The sequence below is a fragment of the Aquarana catesbeiana genome, linkage group LG06, assembly GCF_042186555.1.
Source record: "Aquarana catesbeiana isolate 2022-GZ linkage group LG06, ASM4218655v1, whole genome shotgun sequence".
NCBI classification, from domain to species: Eukaryota; Metazoa; Chordata; class Amphibia; order Anura; family Ranidae; genus Aquarana; species Aquarana catesbeiana.
In genome coordinates, this window is record NC_133329.1 from 349,925,237 (window position 1) to 349,946,159 (window position 20,923).

Here is a 20,923-nt window from a genome sequence, read left to right on the forward strand (position 1 = left end):
AAGAAGCATTTGTAGGGTACCAAAGGATTATGGTCATTCCCAATAAAGCTATATAAAACTTCAGTGACATGCACTTGTGAAGAAGACATCCACCTATTTGAGCATAAATTGTTAACGGGCAGTGTGTTTGAAGGTGGAAATAATGGTAGCACAGCAGATTAGTGGCGTAAGCACTTTCATCTAGCAGCACCAGGGTCATCGGTTTGATTCTCCAAAATGGCGCTACCTGCACAAAGTTTGCGTGGTTTCCTCCCACACTCCAAAGACTTGCATATGAATATATGTGAGTTAGGGACCTTAGATTGAAAGCTCCTATAGGGCAAGGACTGATCTGTGTTAGATAGATAGATAGAGCTATGTAAATGGACAGCACCATAGTACCTGTAATGATTCAGCAACTAAAGTGAAACTCCATCCTTTATTTTAGTGGACGTGAGAATAGGGGTAAAACTGCTGGACAAATTTCTTCTCTCTATAGCCACTTATGTTTAGGAAAGAAAGTGAGTTGACAAAGACGGCAATAAATAACCAGCAGAGTTTTGGCTATAGATGCTTTAGACTGGGTTCACATATATGAGGCTGCGGTTTGCAGTCTGGAATCCAGTGCGTTTGTTCACCAGTTCAGGTGCGATTCAGGTGCAAATATTTTGTTGAATTCGCACCTGAACTGGGCCCAAAAACGCACAGGACCCTTTTTTTTTTTCAAAACCGCAGAGTGGCCGCCCCACACATGTGTGAACCAGCTCTATTGAAAGCCAGTCACATTCACATGTTGTGGAAATTGAATGTGGTTTAAAAACACATCCAGTTCGCATATATGTGAACCCAGCCTCAAGAAAAAAAAAAATAGCTGTAGTGATCCCTGTCTTAGTCAATTCTCCACCTGGGTGAAATAGCCGACATCTCTAGCTATAGATGTAGCTGTAACTTTATCATGCAAACACTAACTTTCCCTTGCCTTTCTATTGGTCACTTATTGGTTAGGCCACTCATAACAACAACTTTGGACCAAAGGGCCACTTCCCTAGCCAAAATAATTATATGCATAAGAGAACTACTGCTGTTTTATCCACTTACCAGCTTTATTATCAATTAAAGGCACGCTTTAAGGTTTCTAACCCACGCTATTTGCGAGGGCAGACTTTTGCTTTGTTTGTGTTTTGTGCGATTTCTTACTGTGACCAATAAGCAGTTAAGAAAAACTCTTTTCAACCCTATTTTCCATACACCGCTCTCTACATGTTCTATATTATATAGTATTTATAGTATGATTCCCATTTTCAAAGACACCCATTGCTTCAGTAACTGCTGTGTGTATTTACATTTTTAGTGACCGTTTAGAGACAACAGGCCCAGTTTACTGAGCTTGCCATTGTGATTGGTGTTTCCAGCCATATGGCTGCTTTTTCAGCTCTCATTGCTGAAAACAACGGCTGTAATAGCTTAGTGGATTGAGCTTCATCAGTGCTATTCTAGAAAAGGGGAGAGGGTGTTCTGGTCACATTATTTACACACCACAGAGACCAACTGTTCTTTGAAAGCCTGCTGTTTGCTGAAAGAACCAGACTTGCAGCTAAAAAATATGAAGGAGTGAATCTATTAGACTGCATAAAAAAAGAAAACGGATTTGTGAAAACAGCAAATCCTCCTTACTACTTCTTTTTTTTTTTTTTTTAATTGCATGTATCACTGAAACTGCAGAAAGGAGATATTATGTTCTAAAGGATAAGCTTACATTAACCACTTCCCACCTGGCCTATAGCAAAATGACGGCCGGGCGGCGGTTTAGTTATTCTGACTGGACGTCATATGACGTCTTTCAGGATAACTGCTGGCCCGCGTCCGTGGAGGTGCGCAGCACGGCGATCAGTGGTGTGGCGTGTCAGTCTGACACACCGCTTCACCGATCTCAGTAATGAGCCTCTGACGGAGGCTCTTTACCACGTGATCAGCCATGTCCAATCACGGCTGATCACAGTGTAAACTGATAGACGCGAGTAGAGGAGAGCCGATCGGCAGCTCTCCTGACGGGGGGGGGGTCTGCGCTGATTATCAGTGCAGCCCCCCCCACACTGGACCCCCAGGGTTACCACCAGGGATAGCACACAATGGATGGATGACCAGGTATGTCACCCATGGCCACCAGGGATGACAGTCAGTGCCCAAAATATGCCAATTAGTGCCCACAAATGGTGCCAGTCAGTGCCCATTACCAATGCCTGCCAGATGTCTCCCTATCAGTGATGCCCATCAGTGCCATCTATCAGTGCCACCTCATCGGTGCCCGTAGTGCAGCCTCATCAGTGCCCATCAGTGAAGGAGAAAACTTGCTTATTTACAAAATGTTATAACAGAAACAAAGAAAACCTTTTTTTATAAAGTTTTCTGTCTTTTTTCATTTGGTGCGCAAAAAATAAAAACCCCAGCAGTGATCAAATACCACCAAAAGAAAGCCCTATTTGTGGGAACAAAATGATAAAAAAATTGTTTGGGTACAGTGTAGCATGACCGCACAATTGTCATTCAAAATGCGATAACCTTGAAAGCTGAAAAATTGGCTTGGGCAGAAAGGGGGTGTAAGTGCCTGGTATTAAACTAAACAATGAAGGCCCAATGCCCACCTTTTTTTGGTCTTCATTGTCAAAACTATACAATATAACACATGCCTCATATTGCACAATCGTCCACTTCTAAGCACTGTGGCTTCTTCTGGACTTGGTGTCATTCCGTACTACTGAAATCTGGTGGGCTTCGCAGTACCGGACATGCACACGTTTCTGGTCATAGTGTATATCGCTTGCAGAGACACCACCTTACTCTGCATAGGCCACATCATTTAGAACTGGGTGCTCATCTGATCGGAGGTCTGAGCTATGTTGTTTATTTTTTAAGAGAAGGGGGAGAGCAGTTGGGTCTTAGTTGTTTAAAGTGGTATTAAACCCACCTTTATTACCTTATGAGTACTGTACGTTTGCCTTAAAAAATAAAAAAAAAAACTTCTTTTTTTTTTCCACCTGGTGATCCTTCCAGTAAGTCTGTTTTTCAACAGAATGAGCTGTCTTGCAGATGTAGCATATATAGGGTTTAAACAAATCATTTAAAACTGGCAGGGGTCCTTACAATGATCCGCTTTTATTCATTTTATATTAAACATTTATCCCAAAAGGAACACAACTGTTGCTGTAACTGCTTATAAGGTGTTAGCTGGAATTCAGCTTCAATCTGTTTGTCAAGTCCATCTAAATCTGCTAGATCTGCTTGAGAGCATCCTCTCAATTTTTCAGTCGGGAAAAGTTCCTTTCCGAAAATGCAATTGTCTGTGGCAATTCCGACGTGCAAAATCCCTACGCATGCTCGGAAACAATTCAACGCATGCTCGAAAGCATTGAATGTAATTTTCTCGGCTCGTCGTAGTGTTGTACGTTCCCGCGTTCTTGACAGTCGTAATTTCAGCAAACTTTTGAGTGACCGTGTGTTTCTAAGGCAAACTTGAGCGGAATCCCGTCGGAAAAGCTGTCATATTCTTTTTTCCGACGAGAAAACCGATCGTGTGTACGCGGTATAATACAAGAAGTGTGTTACTTCCCCGATCATCAGGTGAAAACAGAGGGGAGTCTGTTTTCTAAAACAAAAACTAATGCATCATTTTTTTGGTTTTGGGTTTATTACTAGGTTTAATAAAGGTAAAGTATAATATATTTTTGTTGAGCACATTTTATTGCAGTATTTATCTATAAACAATAATATGACTTTTAAATTCTTGTTTAATGTATTGATTATTTTTTATGTATTGCATTAGATGAATAATTTATACAGCCATGGCCAAAAGTTTTGAGACTGACGCAGATATTAATTTTCACAATACTAAAGTATAATTACAAGCATTTCATACGTGTCAAAGGCTTTTACTGACAATGACATTTGTTTTTATGCAGAGTCAATATTTGCAATGTTGAGCCTTCTTTTTCAAGACCTCTGCAAGTCGCCCTGGCATGTTGTCAATCATCTTCTGGGCCACATCCTGATTGATGGCAGCCCATTCTTGTATAATTAGTACTTGGAGTTTGTCAGAATTTGTGGGTTGTTGTGTTTTTTTTTTTTTTTTTTGCTTATCCGCCTCTTGAGAATTGACCACAAGTTTTCAATGGGATTAAGGTTTGGGGAGTTTCCTGGCCATGGACCCAAAATTTCCATGTTTTATTCCCCAAGCCACTTAGTTAACACTTTTGCCTTATGGCAAGGTTCTCCATCATGCTGGAAAAGGCATTGTTCATTACCAAACTGTTTTTGGATGGTTGGGAGAAGTTGCTCTCAGAGGATGTTTTTGTACCATTTTTTATTCATGGTTGTGTTCTTAGGCAGAATTGTGAGTGAGCCCACTCCCTTGGCTGAGAAACAACCCCACACATGAATGGACTCAGGATACTTTACTGTTGGCATAACACAGGACGGTTGGTGGCGCTCACCTTTTCTTCTCGTAACAAGGTTTTTTCCAGATGCCCCAAACATCGGAAAGGGGATTCATCAGAGAAAATGACTTTACCCCAGTCCTCAGCAGTCAAATCCCTGTTCCCTGTGCAGGATATCAGTCTGTGTCTAATGTTTTTTCCTGGAGAGAAGTGGCTTCTTGACACCAGGCCATCCTCAATAATTCTTCTCCTCAATGTGCATGCAGATGCACTCACACCTGCCTGCTGCCATTCCTGGGCATGCTCTGTGCTGGTGGTCCCCCGATCCCGCAGCTGAATCAACTGTAGGAAACCGTCCTGGCGCTTGCTGGACTTTATTGGGCGCCCTGAAGCCTTCTTCACAAATTAATTGCAATTCATCCGATCACTCTTCATAACATTCTGGATATATATGCAAATTGCCATAATAAAAATTGAGGCAGCAGACTTTGTGAAAATTTTATTTGTGTCATTTTCAAAACCTTTTGGCCATGGCTGTACATGCTCATTTCCAAAAAGGTTGGGACGCTGTGTAAAATCTAAAGAAAAAACATTGTGCAATGATTTGCAAATCTCATAAACCCATATTTTAGTCACAAAAGAAAATAGAAAACCTATCAAAGGTTTAAATTGCAACACATCTCAAAAAAGCTGGCAAAGTACAACCCCAATTAAAAAAAAAAAAAAAAAAAAAAAAAAAATTGGGACAAGGCCATGTTTAATATAGTGTAGCACCCCCTCTTCTTTTAACACCACATTGTAAATGCCTGGGAACTGGTGAGACCAGTTGCTGGAGTTTTGGGGGAGACCCAATAAAGGCATCTAACTACTCAACAGTCCTGGGTCTTTGTCATATTTTTTTGTTCAAGATGTGCCAAATATTTGCAATTGGTGAAAGGTCTGGACTGCAGGCAGGACAGTTAAGCACCCGAAATCCTCTACTACGAAGCCATGTTGTTGTCATAGATGCAGTATGCGGTTTAGCATTGTCCTGTATGCAAGGCCTTCCCTGAAAAAGTTGTTGTCTGGATAAGAGCATATGCTGCTCTAAAATCTGGATAGATCTTTCAGCATTGATGGTGCCTTTCCAGATGTGCAAGCTGCCCATTCCATATGCACTAATGCACCCCCATACCATCAGATGCAGGCTTTTTAACTGAGCGCTGATCACAAGTCAGAAGGTCCCTCTCCACTTTAGTCTGGAGGACGCGGCGCCCATAGTTGCCAAAAAGAATGTCAAATTTCAGTTCATCTGACCACTAAACAGTTTTCCGCTTTGCAATAGACCATTTTAAATCCGTTTTGGCCCAGAGAAGATGGCAGCGTTTTTGGGATGGCACAGCGAACTGTGTTCACAGACAGTGATTTTTGGAAATGTTCCTGAGCCCATGCAATGATGTCCATCACACAATAATGCCTGTTTTTAAAGCAGTGCCTTCTGAGGCCATGAAGATCACAGGCATCCAATATTGCGTTTCGGTCTTGTCCCTTGCACACAGAGATTTCTCCAGATTCTCTAAATCTTTTGATATTATGTACTGTAGATGACGTATTTAAAGTCTTTGCAATTTTAGGTTGTGGTACATTATTCTGAAATTGTCAACTTTTAGACGCAGCTTTTCACAGATTGGTGAACCTCTGACATATTCTGGGACTAAGTGCTGGTTCACACAGGGGCGACTTGTCAGGCGACCTAGTCGCCTGACAAGTCGCCTCCCGTTCTGTACAATGGAACCGTTCTAATAGGAGCGACGCAAGTCGCTCCGACTTAGAAAAAGGTTCCTGTACTTCTTTTGGGGCAACTTGCATAGACTTCTATACAGAAGTCGTTTTGCAAGTCGCCGTGGATGTCGTGTGCCTCGGTGAGGCGACCTGCAAGTCCTGCCGCCCCTAGTGTGAACCGAGCCTAAGATGCTCTTTTTATTCCAAGTATTGTTACTGACTTGTTGCCAGTTAACCTAATTAGTTGCAAAATGTTCTTTCAGCTCTTTTTTGTTGGTACCACTTTCTTTGCCAGCTTTTTGTCTTAACTTTTTTGAGACGTGTTTCTAACATCAATTTCAAAATTACATTATTTTTTTCCTAAAATAGTACATTTTGTAGGTTTAAACATTTCACATGCTTTCTATTGTGAATAAAATATGGATTTGAGATTTGCAAATCATTGCATTCTGTTTTTATGTTGAATTTATGCAGCGTCTCAACTGTTTTGGAATTGGGGTTGTAGATTAACCACTAGTGGCCGAAAGATTAACCAGTGCAATCACTCTGCCTAACTGCATTACAACTGTTAAGGTTGATATCAGCCAGAGTACATTTCTTTTAATGAGTTAGCTGACCTAAAGACGTGCGTGGGGAGAAGGAGCAGTAAAGCAAAACCATTGTGTAGTACTGCAAAACAGGACAACAGTATGTAATTAGCGTATGGCTGCCCCCCTATACATATTTACAGTGGAACCTTGGTTTACGAGTAACACGGTTAACGAGCGTTTTGAAAGACGAGCAACTTTTTTTTTTTTTTTTTAAATCCTGACTTGGTTTGCGAGTGTTGTCTTGCAAAACTAGCAGGATTCAAGCCGATGGGGTGTGCAGTACCGCATTTGGCCAGAGGGGCGGGGGCGCAGGTGACACCTGGAACTGTTCGGAAATACTCAGTTCCAGAGTGTTTCCGAGCCTTATTGAGTTCATCTCGAGCTGTCCCCTAGTATTTCCAAGGCTCTCCAGCACCCCCCCCCCCACCTCTGGCCACATGCGGTATTGCATGCAATAGAAATCTTCGTTTCCATTGACTTCTATGGGGAAACTCGCTTTGATATGCGAGTGCTTTGGATTACAAGCATTCTCCTTGAGCAGATTATGCTCGTAATCCAAGGTTCCACTGTAATTACAAACTACGCAATTTTTTTTAGGCTGATCTATCTTACATGTGTCTAAAAAAAAAAAAAAAATGATGTGCAGTTCCCTGTTCGTCATGATGGGAGGGAATAATATAGGAGTCTGAATTCATTGCATCAGTGCTGGAAGTAATCTAATCTGCTGTGAGCAATCTAGTAGGACAAAATTAAAACTGTGAAATGCATCATTGTGCATCATTGCAAAAAAAATGTAAATCAATGATTTCCTGCAACTTTTTCAAATGATAGCCAATTTTCCTGTTCTCTTTCCAGACCTCCAGTGCTCCGGCCACTCCACTGCTCAATAAACCAAGGCCAACACATGCAGTGAAAGCAAACACTGTTATCAAATCCTATGACTCCAACACCATGCCTTCTGATGTACCAAAGAAACGGAGAGCTCCGCTGCCACCTATGCACCCCTCCCAGAACAACGCTATAGCCCGCGGACAGATCCGTACCACCTCTTGCGTTGTAAAGTCTGTCAGTGTGGACGAATCAGAAAAAGTATTTTTGTTTTTTATTTCAATTTTGTTTCATGCAAATTTAGGAAATAGTGTGAAAAGACTTCTATTATTATTATTATTATTATTATTATAATACAGGATTTATATAGCGCCAACAGTTTACGCAGCGCTTTGCAATATAAAAGGGAGACAATACCGTTATAATACAATAGGATACAGGAGGATTAAGAGGGCCCTGCTCGGAAGAGCTTACAATCTAATAGGGTGGGGCAGGTGGTACAAAAGGTTGTAACTGTGGGGAATGAGCTGATGGAAGTGGTAAAAGATTAGTTAGAGATGTTATAGGCTTTCCTGAAGAGATCAGTTTTCAGGGATCGCCTGAAGGTAGCAAGAGTAGGGGATAGCTGGACAGGTGGAGGTAGCGAGTTCCAGAGGATGGGAGAGGCTCTGGAGAAATCCTGGAGACGAGCATGAAAGGAGGAGATGAGAGAGCTTGAGAGTAGGTGGTCTTGAGAAGAGCAGAGAGGACGATTTGGGTGATATTTGAAGATAAGATTGGCGATGTAGCTCGGGGCAGAGTTGTGAATGGCTTTGTATGTTGTGGTTAGTATTTTGAATTTAATTCGCTGGGTGATTGGGAGCCAGTGTAAAGATTGGAGGGTTGGCAGACACTGAGCGGTTGGCAAGGTGGATAAGTCTGGCAGCAGCATTCATGATAGACTGAAGAGGGGATAGCCTATGGAGAGGTAGGCCAATGAGAAGGGAGTTGCAATAGTCAAGGCGAGAGATGTTCACTTTTTGGGAAGACTACATGATCAATGTCTCATTGTTGGACATGTTACATGCTATTAGGGTAGGGGGTGGGAATGGCAGATCGTTCAGGACTGTTTCATATTGCACAGGTTCTGCAACCACATTATGGTATGTGGTAATGGGAGAGTTACCTTGGGTAGTTTGTTAAAGATCTAATTGTCTTCAATTGTGAATATTAAAACCTGTGAAATGAAAACTTTTCTCTTTGTATTTATAAAGCATTGTAGCATCCCAACTACATAGCTGACCACTGTGTGCTAGGCATCCAATGGTGCGTAAAAGTGTCACTAAACCCACATCATAAAAAAACTATCAATAAATGGTGTATTACATGCTGTTCATACTCACTCATTAACTATGGGATTCGTTTTCTGTAATTTGCAAAAAAACCTGGTTGATCCTGCTGTTCTTTATTTCCACCTTCTGTTCATGTTCCCAATGCAGCTAGGGATTTTGTTGAGCAGTGTTGGCAACTCTGCACATGCTCAGTTTTCAGTGAGCTTCTATGCTGAGCATTACCTCCCTATCGCACCTGAGCAGCCTCTGTGACTATAGAGTCACACATTTGGGTCTATACACAGTAGTAAATGACAGCCCACTCTCTCCCGCCTCCTCCATGTCCAGTAACAAGCTAAACACAATGCTAAACACAATGAGGATGGGATATTGCATGCTGATTAATGGAGACTTCACCTCCCTCTTGTTCTAAGACACAGGCTGGAGGGGCGTGACACAGCCTATGACTGGCAGAAATCCGCCCACCCATGTTGTTGCCGCAAAATAATAAAGATTTGATTTCAAATATATATTTGTATGATGTTTATTGATGATATTTATTTTTACTCTGTATCCCAAAGGCTGTTTTTTTTTTTTTTTTTTTTTTTTTTTTGAACATGTGACCAGCGGCAGAGGACTAGAAGCTCCTTTTGCTTATGTTTCTCTACAGACAGGCTGGGAGAAAATCTGGGTCTTGTGACAGCTGTATGTCGATTAGGAAAAACGTACTTGAATGTTTTATTTTATGAAAATAATTACAGTGCCATCATCCACATACAGAAATAGAAGGGAGAATGTAAATTAAACTTTGTGTTTAGTATTATTTTAAACAGAACCCTTGTGCTACACTACCCCAAACCCCCATGGTGCTTAAACTGAACCCTTGTGCTGCACTATTCCAAAATTTTAAAGTACCACAATACAATAACTAAAATGATGTGGTATGGTCAGTACTTGCACACTTTTGGTTACATGCCCCCATTCTGTCAAGTGACAATTCATGGGCCTAGCAATTGTCTGTTCAGGCTTTGGGCACTGCTTGAGATAATGGTGGAGCCACACTAAGGATAGGTTCTGGCATTGAAGAATGCTTAAACCCCTTTCACACTGGAGGCGTTTTTCAGGCGCTTTAGCGCTAAAAATAGCGCCTGAAAAAATCCTCAGCTGCAATCCCAGTGTGAAAGCTTGAGTGCTTTCAGACTGGGGCGCTGCGCTGGCAGGGCATCACAAAAAGTCCTGCAAGCAGCTTCTTCGCAGCGCTGTAGGGGAGCAGTGAATACACCGCTCCTAAAGCGCCCCTGCCCATTGAAATCAATGGGCAACGCCTTTGAACCGCCAGCAAAAGTGCCGCTGCAACGGTGTTTTGCGGGCAGTTTTAACCCTTTTTCGGCCGCTAGCGGGGGTTAAAGCCGCCGAATAGCGCCACTAAAAATAGTGGCGCTTAACCGCCGACACTCGGGCGCTGGCAGTGTGAAAGTGCCTTTATAGTGGAAAGGGGGGTTTGGGTTTTTGAATGCTTTATTTTTTTTGCTAAACAAAACTTTATTTACCAAACTTCTTTGTAGTTTGTTTCAGGATTTGACCGATCAAGAACTGGCTCTTTTCAGCACAGTGGGACATCATCCTTTAATTCTTCTATAAAAAGAGCAAAACGCAAAGCCCCACCGCCACCAGCTCCACCATGCAAACCACTGCAGGCCAGTGACGAGAATAGCAATATCGGTAAAGCTTTTACTCTTGTTAACAACGAAATCACTCCTATGGTCATATCATATTAAAGGGCATATGTTCTCAAACATGACAGATATACTTTGTGCGACCAGTAATTGTGTTTATTATAATAGAGCAGTTTGTTTGTGAATGCAATGATCTACTGCTGATGAAAAAAAAAGTTATAAAAAAAAAATGCTTTTATAAAAAAATATCCTACAAGTACAGAAAAAATACCTGTTGATCTGCCAGAAATGCATTCAGCTCTTAAAGTACTATAGGCAAAACTATTTTTTTTTTTTTTTTTTTTAGAGAGGATGAATCTTCTTAAAGTGGTAGTAAACCCCGCTCGGTCATTTTTACTTACAGGCAAGTCTATAATAAGGATTAACTGTAGGTAAAAGATCTCCTAAACATGCACCGTTTTTAGTAGATATTAACCCTGGATGCAGCCAGTTATGTCACCGGTGCATGCGCTCTGAAGGTCTGGCATACCTTGCCGGACCTTCAGAGCTTCAGGCTGGAACTGAGGTCTCCTGCGCGCATGCACGCGAGTGATGTCATCGTGGCTCCAGCCAATCACATAGCCGGAGAGCCCGAACCTGGAAGAAGATGTCGGCCCTCTCAGTGGTGACAGCACAGTGCTGGAGGGCTTCATTCCAAGGTGAATTCTTTTATAATGTGCTGGTATGCGATTGCCTTGCAGGTGCTTTTTTTTTTTTTTTTTTTTTTTTTCCCCCTACAACCGCTGCAGTTTACTACCGCTTTAACGGGGGTGCAGACAGCAATAACAACTGACAGGTGTTATAATCCATCTTCATTCTACCCAGAACTAAAAAAAATGTTTTACCTCAGTGATACTTTTAAAAGAGAAGTTTGGGATTAGAAAAAAAGTTATACTCGCCTAGGTGGATGTTGCCTTGATCCAATTCTGCATCTGTTACTGGCCAGCTCTGCAGTGAGAACTGAGCGCTCAAACACCGCTAATCGCTCAGTTCTCCCCTCCGCTTGAAACAGCAAGCCGTGACTGTCAGCGGGGCCGGAGGGGCTGGCTCAGACTCTCAATGGATCACTGAGAGGCTGAGCCAGGTACTGGTCCAGGCTTCTGGGCGGATACCGACCATATGGTCGGGATCTTTCCCGATCCTGGACTGGCTCTGTGACATCAGCTGCTTTCACCTGAAAACTGGTCACAGGAGTGCAGAACGAACTTCACTCCTGTGAGCTATAGGAGATGTACTGTATGGCCAAAAAAATCTTTGGCCATACTTCTCCTTTATGTCCTGTTGTGGGCTCACAACACAGCATTTTGTGGACTGAGTACTGTCGGTCCTGCTATTGTATTTTGCTAAACTACCCAAACACTCCTACTCTCAGATCTCTACAACAGAAAGGCTGATCATTCTGTATTCCAGGATAAGAACTAGGAGAAATCTTTGAGGAAGGAAGTGGAGAGTGTACACGGCAGCTTTGAATTTATGAAAAGTTTAAAAAAAGTTCAAAAAGTTTTTGTTTGTACTTAAACTGATTTAGAAAAAAAAAAAAGTGGTATATTAAACCGATCAAAAGGGAGCAAATAGAAGTTTATTGTTGGGGTTCTCATACACTTAAAACCCTGCAGATAATAGGCTCTTGTTGCACAATCAAATGTGTGAAATGTATGGAGAGGTTGTGTTGCTTGCAGTAACCAATTAGATTCTCTCTAACTGCACTGGAGCAGTGAAACAGAGGATTTGATTGGTTAGTATAGGGTTTTTCTACCTCACACGGTTGGATAACCGAAGCCAGGTATTTCTACACCAATATGCACCACAGTAACTATAAACGACGTTTCAGCTGATGCCCAAGATATTGTGCTAGAAGAGGAATCCTAACTTTGACATGTCCGACTATTATCAAGCAGATTTAATACATTTTGATCAGTTATAGGTTCAACCACACAGAAGAGTAACATCAATGACAATTACACCTGTTTTCTTTTAGTACGTGTGTCAGAAGAAGTGAATGATGCAAAAGTGGAAAATGACGAAAAAAATCTTGATGGCGCTGCTCCAGAAGGTATGTATGTTATTTTACATCAGAGTTGCCCAACAGTTCCTCATAAAAGACACCTGTGATGTTTAAATTCAATGCTGGGAAGGAATAGATTTGGATAATGCAGGGGTCAGCAACTTGTCGATCAGTCTACCCACTGATGGAGGCCCTGTGATGGTTAGATCATGACCCCACTGTGCCTTCAGCTTCTGTCCCCACCCTTCGATCAGAGCGATAATGTATATACAGAGCCAAGAGAAGTCCTAGGCTACGCCTTTGCCCTGACCTGTCTGCTGTGCACTGCTGCATTCTGAGGTCTGATGAATGAAGATTTAGAGAGGGAGGGGAAAATTGTGCTTACTACTGACCTCTGAACTGTTAAATTCAACACGCTGCATTACACTACTGAACTCCGCATTATTCTACTGACCTCTGAACTCTGCATTATTCTACTGACCTCTGAACTCTGCATTATTCTACTGACCTCTGAACTCTGCATTATTCTACTGACCTCTGAACTCTGCATTATTCTACTGACCTCTGACCTTTGCATTATTCTACTGACCTCTGACCTTTGCATTATTCTTCTGACCTCTGCTTTATTCTACTGACCTCTGCTTTATTCTACTGACCTCTGCTTTATTCTACTGACCTCTGCATTATTCTACTGACCTCTGCATTATTCTACTGACCTCTGCATTATTCTACTGAACTCCGCATTATTCTACTGACCTCTGAACTCTGCATTATTCTACTAACCTGCTGAACTCTGCATTATTCTACTGACCTCTGACCTTTGCATTATTCTGCTGACCTCTGACCTTTGCATTATTCTACTGACCTCTGCTTTATTCTACTGACCTCTGCTTTATTCTACTGACCTCTGCATTATTCTACTGACCTCTGCATTATTCTACTGACCTCTGCATTATTCTACTGAACTCCGCATTATTCTACTGACCTCTGAACTCTGCATTATTCTACTAACCTGCTGAACTCTGCATTATTCTACTGACCTCTGACCTTTGCATTATTCTGCTGACCTCTGACCTTTGCATTATTCTACTGACCTCTGAACTCTGCATTATTTTACTGGCCTCTGCTTTATTCTACTGACCTCTGAACTGTGCTTTTTTTCTACTGACCTCTGCCTTGTGCTACTGACCTCTGTTTCACACTACTTACCCATGCACTCTGCATTAAATACTCCTTTTGCTGATGTTGTAAACTTTTTTGATTTGAAAAGCGTAACAAACCAAGTAATTTTCTAGCTATTCATGATAAACCTTAGTCTCACAGTATGCCTTTTTTATGATTTCTATATAAAGTATATGTCCAAGTAAAGGTATATTTTCGCTGTAATGTGTAACAAGTGTATTATCAGGATTCTAAACTAATAGAAGATAAATAAATTAAACACTTTACTCCGTTATATCTGATTTGATGTTATTGGTTACTCCTTTTTAAATGTGAAAATTGATTTTTATTTTTTATCATGAGAAGTCCCATCAGCGGCATTTCTCTTGGTTGTTACAGTACTTTATCGCCACCTGCTGGAAATGATGTATATAGCACTCTTCCTTAAGGAAAAAGTCACTACAAATGTTGTTCAGTGGGTCTACTGAACAGGAACAAAAGTATTTAGAGAGAGGTTATATGTCCTATATGCCCACATCTTATATAATGTGTGAAGAACATCAAAACAGTTGTAGCCATGGACTTCCCAGGACATTTAGATGGGCAGCACAGTGGTGAAGTGGTTAGCACCTGGCAGCACTGTGGTCGTCCGTTCAAATTCCAACCATGACATTACCTGCCTGGAGTTTGCATTGCCTCCCTGTGCCTGCATGGATCTCCTCTGTGTACTCTGGTTTCCTCCCACATTCCAAAGACATTCTGGTAGGTTTTTGATGTACTGATATCTATATGCCCTGTAATGTTAGTGGCTACAACTGTTCTCATGTTCTGTTACTAAACAGTAAGTTAGTTTCCTTGCAAAGATGTGAATAAAAAGGAAGATGCACGTGCTAATGAATTTTGCATAGTAGGTTTATTTTACCCGACAGTCCTAAATGAGTCAGGAGGAGAGAATGCTTGCTGCTGTGCCCTAAATATGCCAACTGACATCCCACAATGCATGCTTCTGCTTCCCGATCCTACTTGGGAAAATAGACCATCAATGATTGATATAAAAAGCATTTCTCCTAGGAAGAGCTATCAGGAAAACTCCATGTTTATTTGTCTTTCAATAATGGCATTGAGCAAAGTATAAATCCTGACCGGGTTTGTGTCCTTACACTGAATCAGAGGACTGAGCCTGTGTATTGAAACCCTTTAATCAATATGCCTCTTTAGCCCCAGTGTCTACATAGTGCTTAGGAGGCATGAGAATTGCACAGTACCAGTGTGTACAGGACCTATATTCGCTGAACTGGTATTTAGTATACAATGAATCCTGAGGAAATGTCTGCACCTGAGTTTGTTCTGCTGGTGTACCTTCTTAGAAAGTTATATATCTTATTCCCTTTGCTTGATACCTTGTTTAAAGGATAAGTTCACCTTTTGTAACATTTTACATGTTACCCCCATATTCTAGGTGTAACATGTCACTGTTGCAGCAGCTCCCCCGCCCCCTCGATCCCCTGTTATGACAATGGACTGGGGATCTTCTCCCCACGCCTGCAGTCACAATTTTAAAAAATGCGGCTGTGTGGTGCTCTGCCCACTCAGCCGCATCATTCATTCACAGAATTCTGGCAATGGGAGAACTACAAGTACTGATAGCCTTTGCAGCTTTTGGCTTGTAGTTCTCAATGAACTACCAGGGTGCCGTTGAGCACTCTAGGTAGTTCATTGATGCATTGAGATACAAAGGAATGAGCAGACAGCTTACACTGACAGTCTGCAAGAGCCCTGCATTGCTTCCACAATCTGCTGATTGTGGCTGCGATACTTTGAAGGCTCTTAGTATACAATTAATTGCAAAATTTTACCTGCAAAAAGATGTACATTATTATTATTATTATTATTATTATTATTATTATTATTATATTTTTTTTTTTTTTTTTTTTTTTTTTTTTTACAAAGGTGGACTTTATAGAGTCAATTTTTTTTTTCTAGTATTAAACAAAATTGGTTATGTTTTTAACACCCAACCCCCCTGATTTTTTTTTTTTTTTAATTTTGTGAACTGTGTGGCACTAGAAAGAGATTTTTCTTAATTGAGTGAATTCCCAAGTGGGTACCTGTTTTTGACTTCCGAGGGACAGCGCCGTCCCTCGGAAGTTCAGCCCCCTCCTCCTTCCTCCGCTGCCGGGCCAGTTAGAAAGTGCAGTGGAGATGGCGGTGGCAGCACCAGACAGCTGAAACCCGAAAATGGGCTAGGCATTGCGGGCTCCCTGGACAGGTAAGTGTCCATATATTAAAAGTCAACAGCTACAGTATTTGTAGCTGCTGACTTTTATTTATTTTGCCCAAGCGGAACACTACTCAAACTCCCTTCTCATTCAAGTGTCTGCTCTAAAATTTTGGATTTTCAAACCCTTTTCTATGTTGGTGACAGTGGTCACCAGGACACAGGGAGGCAACAGACAGCAGTACGATTTTGAAAGTGGTTCTAAAACCTCCTTACTGTATCCACATCCGAAAATAGTTTTTGCTAAACATACACTGAATCTGTTAGGATATAAATATGTCTTTGCTAACCTCTTCTTTAGAGAATTTTAGTTGCCTGTCATTCTATTTCATTGGCTTTGTTGCTTGCTCATTCACTAATCTCAAACAATGATCAAGATGAGGAATTCAAAAGCTCAATTACAGCATGCTTGTTCTAGGTCTATGAGTAAGGCCTTATTCACGTGGGCATGTTGATCTGCACACCCGTGTGAATTGCTATTTTTACCCACGCGGGATGCACGGGTGTTCAAATCCGTGTCAGGTGAGAGACTGGGGTGCGCTCCATGCAGATCCATGCAGCCACCTGTGTGTTACTGATTGGAACAGGTTGCTTGCATGCCACTGTATATATCACTGTTGCACCCCGCGTGGGTGAAAACGGCCCTGTACGGATCAGAGTACACGTGAGAATGAGGCCTAAATAAGAATTACAGACAGACCTTTTTTTGGTGGCGCCAAGATGTTTTAATGCCCAGATTAATTATCCTTCTATCCTGTTCATTGCAGCAGATGTAGTTCTTGAGTCAGAACAGCAGACGGTGGAGGAGAAGAATGAGTCGAGCGTCTCTCTGAAGTTAGAGGAGAATACCTCATTAAAGAAAGAAGCCACAGGCTCTGGAAAGGAAGAAATAAGTATATCTTCAGCTGAAGAACAAAGTGTGGAAACGCTAGTCACGGATGAAATTGCAAGTTCAGAAATGCAGTGTTCTATGGTTTCTAATGTAGAAAATATTTCCAAGATTTCAGAAGATGAGATAATCACAGAGAGCACGTAAGTATTGCACACATGTAGTTTCTTTAACATAGCCGTCATCTAGTAAGGCAAAGACCAGTGTTTATAGTGCTGTAACCCATCGCAGCTGGCAGCTGTTTGCTCTGCACTGAAGGGTAAAAAATGTGCTTCCTGTGGATTGTAACGATAATAGATGATTGCGCTGCTTTGTAAGTTGTATAATCCTCTCGCAATACAAAATCGGGCACTGAAAAGCTAAAAAGACTACAAACTACCTGTATAAAGCTATTATTTTTGGCCACACACATTACTGTCCTGCTTGAGGCCACCACCTATGCCATGATGCCCTGTGTGCCAATATCCTTGTTATCTGTGAATGTCATGCCAAGTTGCATTTTAGTTTTGCCTAAATTCTACCTATTGTTAAAGCAAACCTGTCAGTAAATTAAATTAGGAATCCAAACCAACCTACCCAAAAATGGACTGGGCACTCTCCGGTACTTAAACTTACCCTTAACTCTTCTGCCCGCTCCTCGATGTTCACTGTTGCCTGGTTTAATACTGCTACTCTGAACTTTACTAGGCAGATATTACATGGTCATTAGCTATCAGATCATTGGTAAAACACTGGGGGAGATGTACTAAAAATGGTGCGCTCAGAATCTGGTACAGCTGTGCATGGTAGCCAGTCAGCTTCTAACTTCAGCTTGTTCAATTAAGCTTTGACAATAACACCTGGAAGCTGATTGGTTTCTATGCAGAGCTGCACCAGATTTTGCACTCTCCAGCTTAAATAAATCTCCCCCGCTGTCTGGTACATTTGAAGTGACGTAAGAAGCAGCAAGGCACAACATAGTACAGGGCTGCTAAGCAGAGCCTGCATATATGATCAAATATGGCTGCGCCATGTACATCTATGTTGACAAACTACTGATGCAAGGTTTTTAAAACATTAACACACTTAGAATCATTAACATTAAAGTAGATCTAAACCCTAAGTTGATGACATGTAGGTTGCTAATCCACTGTGTGTCATTCCATAAAATCCTGATGAAAATGTGTTTAATCTTTTTTGCATCTCGGTGTTGCTGATCTTTTTCAGCCTGTTTCAGTCACTTCCTGTCTGCTTCCACACATCCTAGCATTGACTGTAAATTAACCAGCTTCCTTATCGTGACAGCAGTGCACTGTGGCTGAGCAATGTGCTTTGGCAATGCTGCTTGCAGTCCCCACCAGGGGGAGCATGTGACAGATTATCAATGCAGGAGCATAATAGACAGCTGTCATTTCATAACAGTAAGTGTCTAACTAAGAACCCTTATAGCAGGAACATCGGTAATTACTGTAATGAACGCTGCATAATTAAAACACATTGAAATCAACTTTTGAATATGCATTCACATTAAAATTTTTATGAAACTAAATGGTTTTATAGCTACTTTAAGTTGATCTTATCCACGGGTGTGTGTATAAAGAACATTAAAAGGACTACAAAGATTTTTTATCAAACTTAGTTTGTAGATTCTTACCAACTTTGATTTGGTTGATTCTCAGAGGCTATGAAAGTGGCTTCCTTAGACTTACTGCAGGGTGAGAAGGTCTGCCTGCTATCCGGCTTGGTGTTGTGCAATAAGAGAGCCTGCATCCCTGTATATGTATGACTACATTATCACAAGAGATCTGTAGTAAACCTAAAGAAAGTGCTAGGGAAGGGCAGTGATGTCACCTCAGGGTTTGTGCATGTTTCTGGGAAAAGTTTTGAACCTATCACAGGTTCACAGGAAAGGAGATTCTTAAGCTTGCCATAGATCAAAATGCTACCGGTTCAGCAGGGACCAGGCAGATTTCCATTGCATGTGTTGGCAGGTGTAATTCCTACTCCACCTAGCTGGTGGCACCTGGCCACCTTGGGAATTAAGTGAAGTCCTAAAGGGGAATAATGATCCCTGCAGCCTCTGTAGGTGTCACAGGGGGAAACTGCTTCCTCAGTGATTTTCTGCAGCCATCTTGTTTGTGGCATAGCTAATAAATAGCAGTGAGCCGCTGTATTTGGTGTGCCTTTTATGAGTGGTTAAAGTAGGGATAGGATTTTGAGCTGCCACCTGTGTCAGTCACCTGCCAGTCAGCCACCCCTTAAGCTGTTGGCACCTTGGTAAGATCAGTTCAGTCTGTGCTGTAATTGACTGTGCCTGTTCCTGTTGCTTAAAGTAGAACTATAGTCAAAACTTTTTTGAGTGAGAGAGGGTTATAACCGTTGTCAGATTTTTTTTTTTTTTTTTGCCATCTGTGTATTGCATAGATTTCCCTTCACTTCCTGTCCCATAGCCACACAGGGAGTGAGAGGAAATATCTGTAAATTAAGGGAATCTCTTGGGGACCCCAAGGTCATCAGAACTAGTGTTCCCATTGGAAGATTTCCTACCTGTTATTACTTTTCTGGGGACAACCCAAAATTTGTTTTTTACTTTCAATGATGATGGTAAACGGGATAAATAGAGGGTGAATATCCCTAACGGGGGCACAGACTGCAATAAAAACTGACAGGTGCTCTAGTCAAAACTTAAAAAAACAAAGTTTTTTGCCTTCTAGTTATACTTTAAGGACTGTTAGCATTCGTCTGGGACCTGCAGTGTGCCTGTGTGGAGTGGTCATCTTACTGGTTTCTGACAGTGTTACTATGAGGGAGATTTACTAAAACTGATGCACATGGAATCTGGAGCAGCTGTGCATAGTAAACAATCAGCTTCTAACTTCAGCTAGTTCAGTTAAGCTGTGACGATAAGGCTGGGTTCACACTTGTATGACAAACGCTCTGACATTGGGAGCTCACGTCAATCGATGTTTCCCTATGAGAGTCGTCTTAACTGGTCCGACACAAGTCGGTCCAACTTTGAAAATGCTCCCTACACTACTTTGGTCCGACTTTGATCCTACTTCAGCCAATTGAATATCACTGAAGTCAGATCGCGGTCCTAACTGATCCGACTTTGGCAGGCGACATGTGCTCTGATGATTTTGAAGGGGAGCCCCAGCCAAAAAAAAAAAACTGCATGGGTTCCCCCTTGAAGATCATACTAGACCCTTATCCGAGCATGCAGCCCAACAGGCCAGGAAAGGGGGTGGGACGAGCTTTGCACCTCCCACCCCAAAGCACCTTGTCCACATGTTGATGGGGACAAGGGCTTCTTCCTGACAACCCTTGCCAGTGCCTGTTGGGGTCTGCGGGCAGGGGGCTTATTTCATTAAGGCAGCTCCAGCGTCTCTTCCGATTTCTTCTCCCCTCTCCAGCACTTTTGGCAACGTCCTCTCCCTCTGCCGGTTCTCCTTCCTCTCCACGCTATCTTCAACCTCTCCTGCCAGGTCTCCTCTATCCGCTGTCTTCTCGCTCTTTTGCCGGGTCTCCAGATTCCGACAAGCCCCCACGCCCGCAGAACCCGACAACCACCGATAAGGGTTCCAGATTCCGATAAGCCCCCCGACCGCAGACCCCGGGAAGAGGCTCTTGTCCCCATCAACATGGGGACAAGGTGCTTTTGGGTCGGGGGCGCAGGGCCCCCCGCCCAAAAGTACCAACCCACCCCCCATGTTGAGGGCATGTGGCCTGGTATGGTTCAGGAGGGGGGGGGCACTCGCTTTCCTGACCTACCAGGCTGCGTGCTCAAATAAGGGTCTGGTATGGATTTTGGGGGCACCCCCATGCCGTTTTTTTCAGCGTGGGGGTTCCCTTTAAAATCCATGCCAGACCGTTTTTTGGCATGGAGTTTCCCCTAAAGATTCATACCAGACACAAAGTGCCTGGCATTGTCGGGTTCAAAGTTTGATCACTGTTCATTGAAGTCAGACGGATGTCGGACTTCAAGTCGCAGCGCAAAG

General features: G+C 42.2%; 1 protein-coding gene across 4 annotated transcripts in view; it reads left to right on the forward strand.

Moving 5' to 3' along the window:
* The window catches only part of COBLL1 (cordon-bleu WH2 repeat protein like 1), a 197,741-nt gene that overhangs the window by 153,345 nt on the left and 23,473 nt on the right, over positions 1–20,923 (forward strand). For all 4 annotated transcript variants that reach the window (XM_073634023.1, XM_073634026.1, XM_073634024.1 and 1 more), the window contains 4 exons: positions 7,616–7,849; positions 10,464–10,620; positions 12,592–12,666; positions 16,825–17,089. In XM_073634023.1, the coding sequence (XP_073490124.1) occupies positions 7,616–7,849; positions 10,464–10,620; positions 12,592–12,666; positions 16,825–17,089 (731 nt within the window). The remainder of the gene's footprint in view (positions 1–7,615; positions 7,850–10,463; positions 10,621–12,591; positions 12,667–16,824; positions 17,090–20,923) is intronic.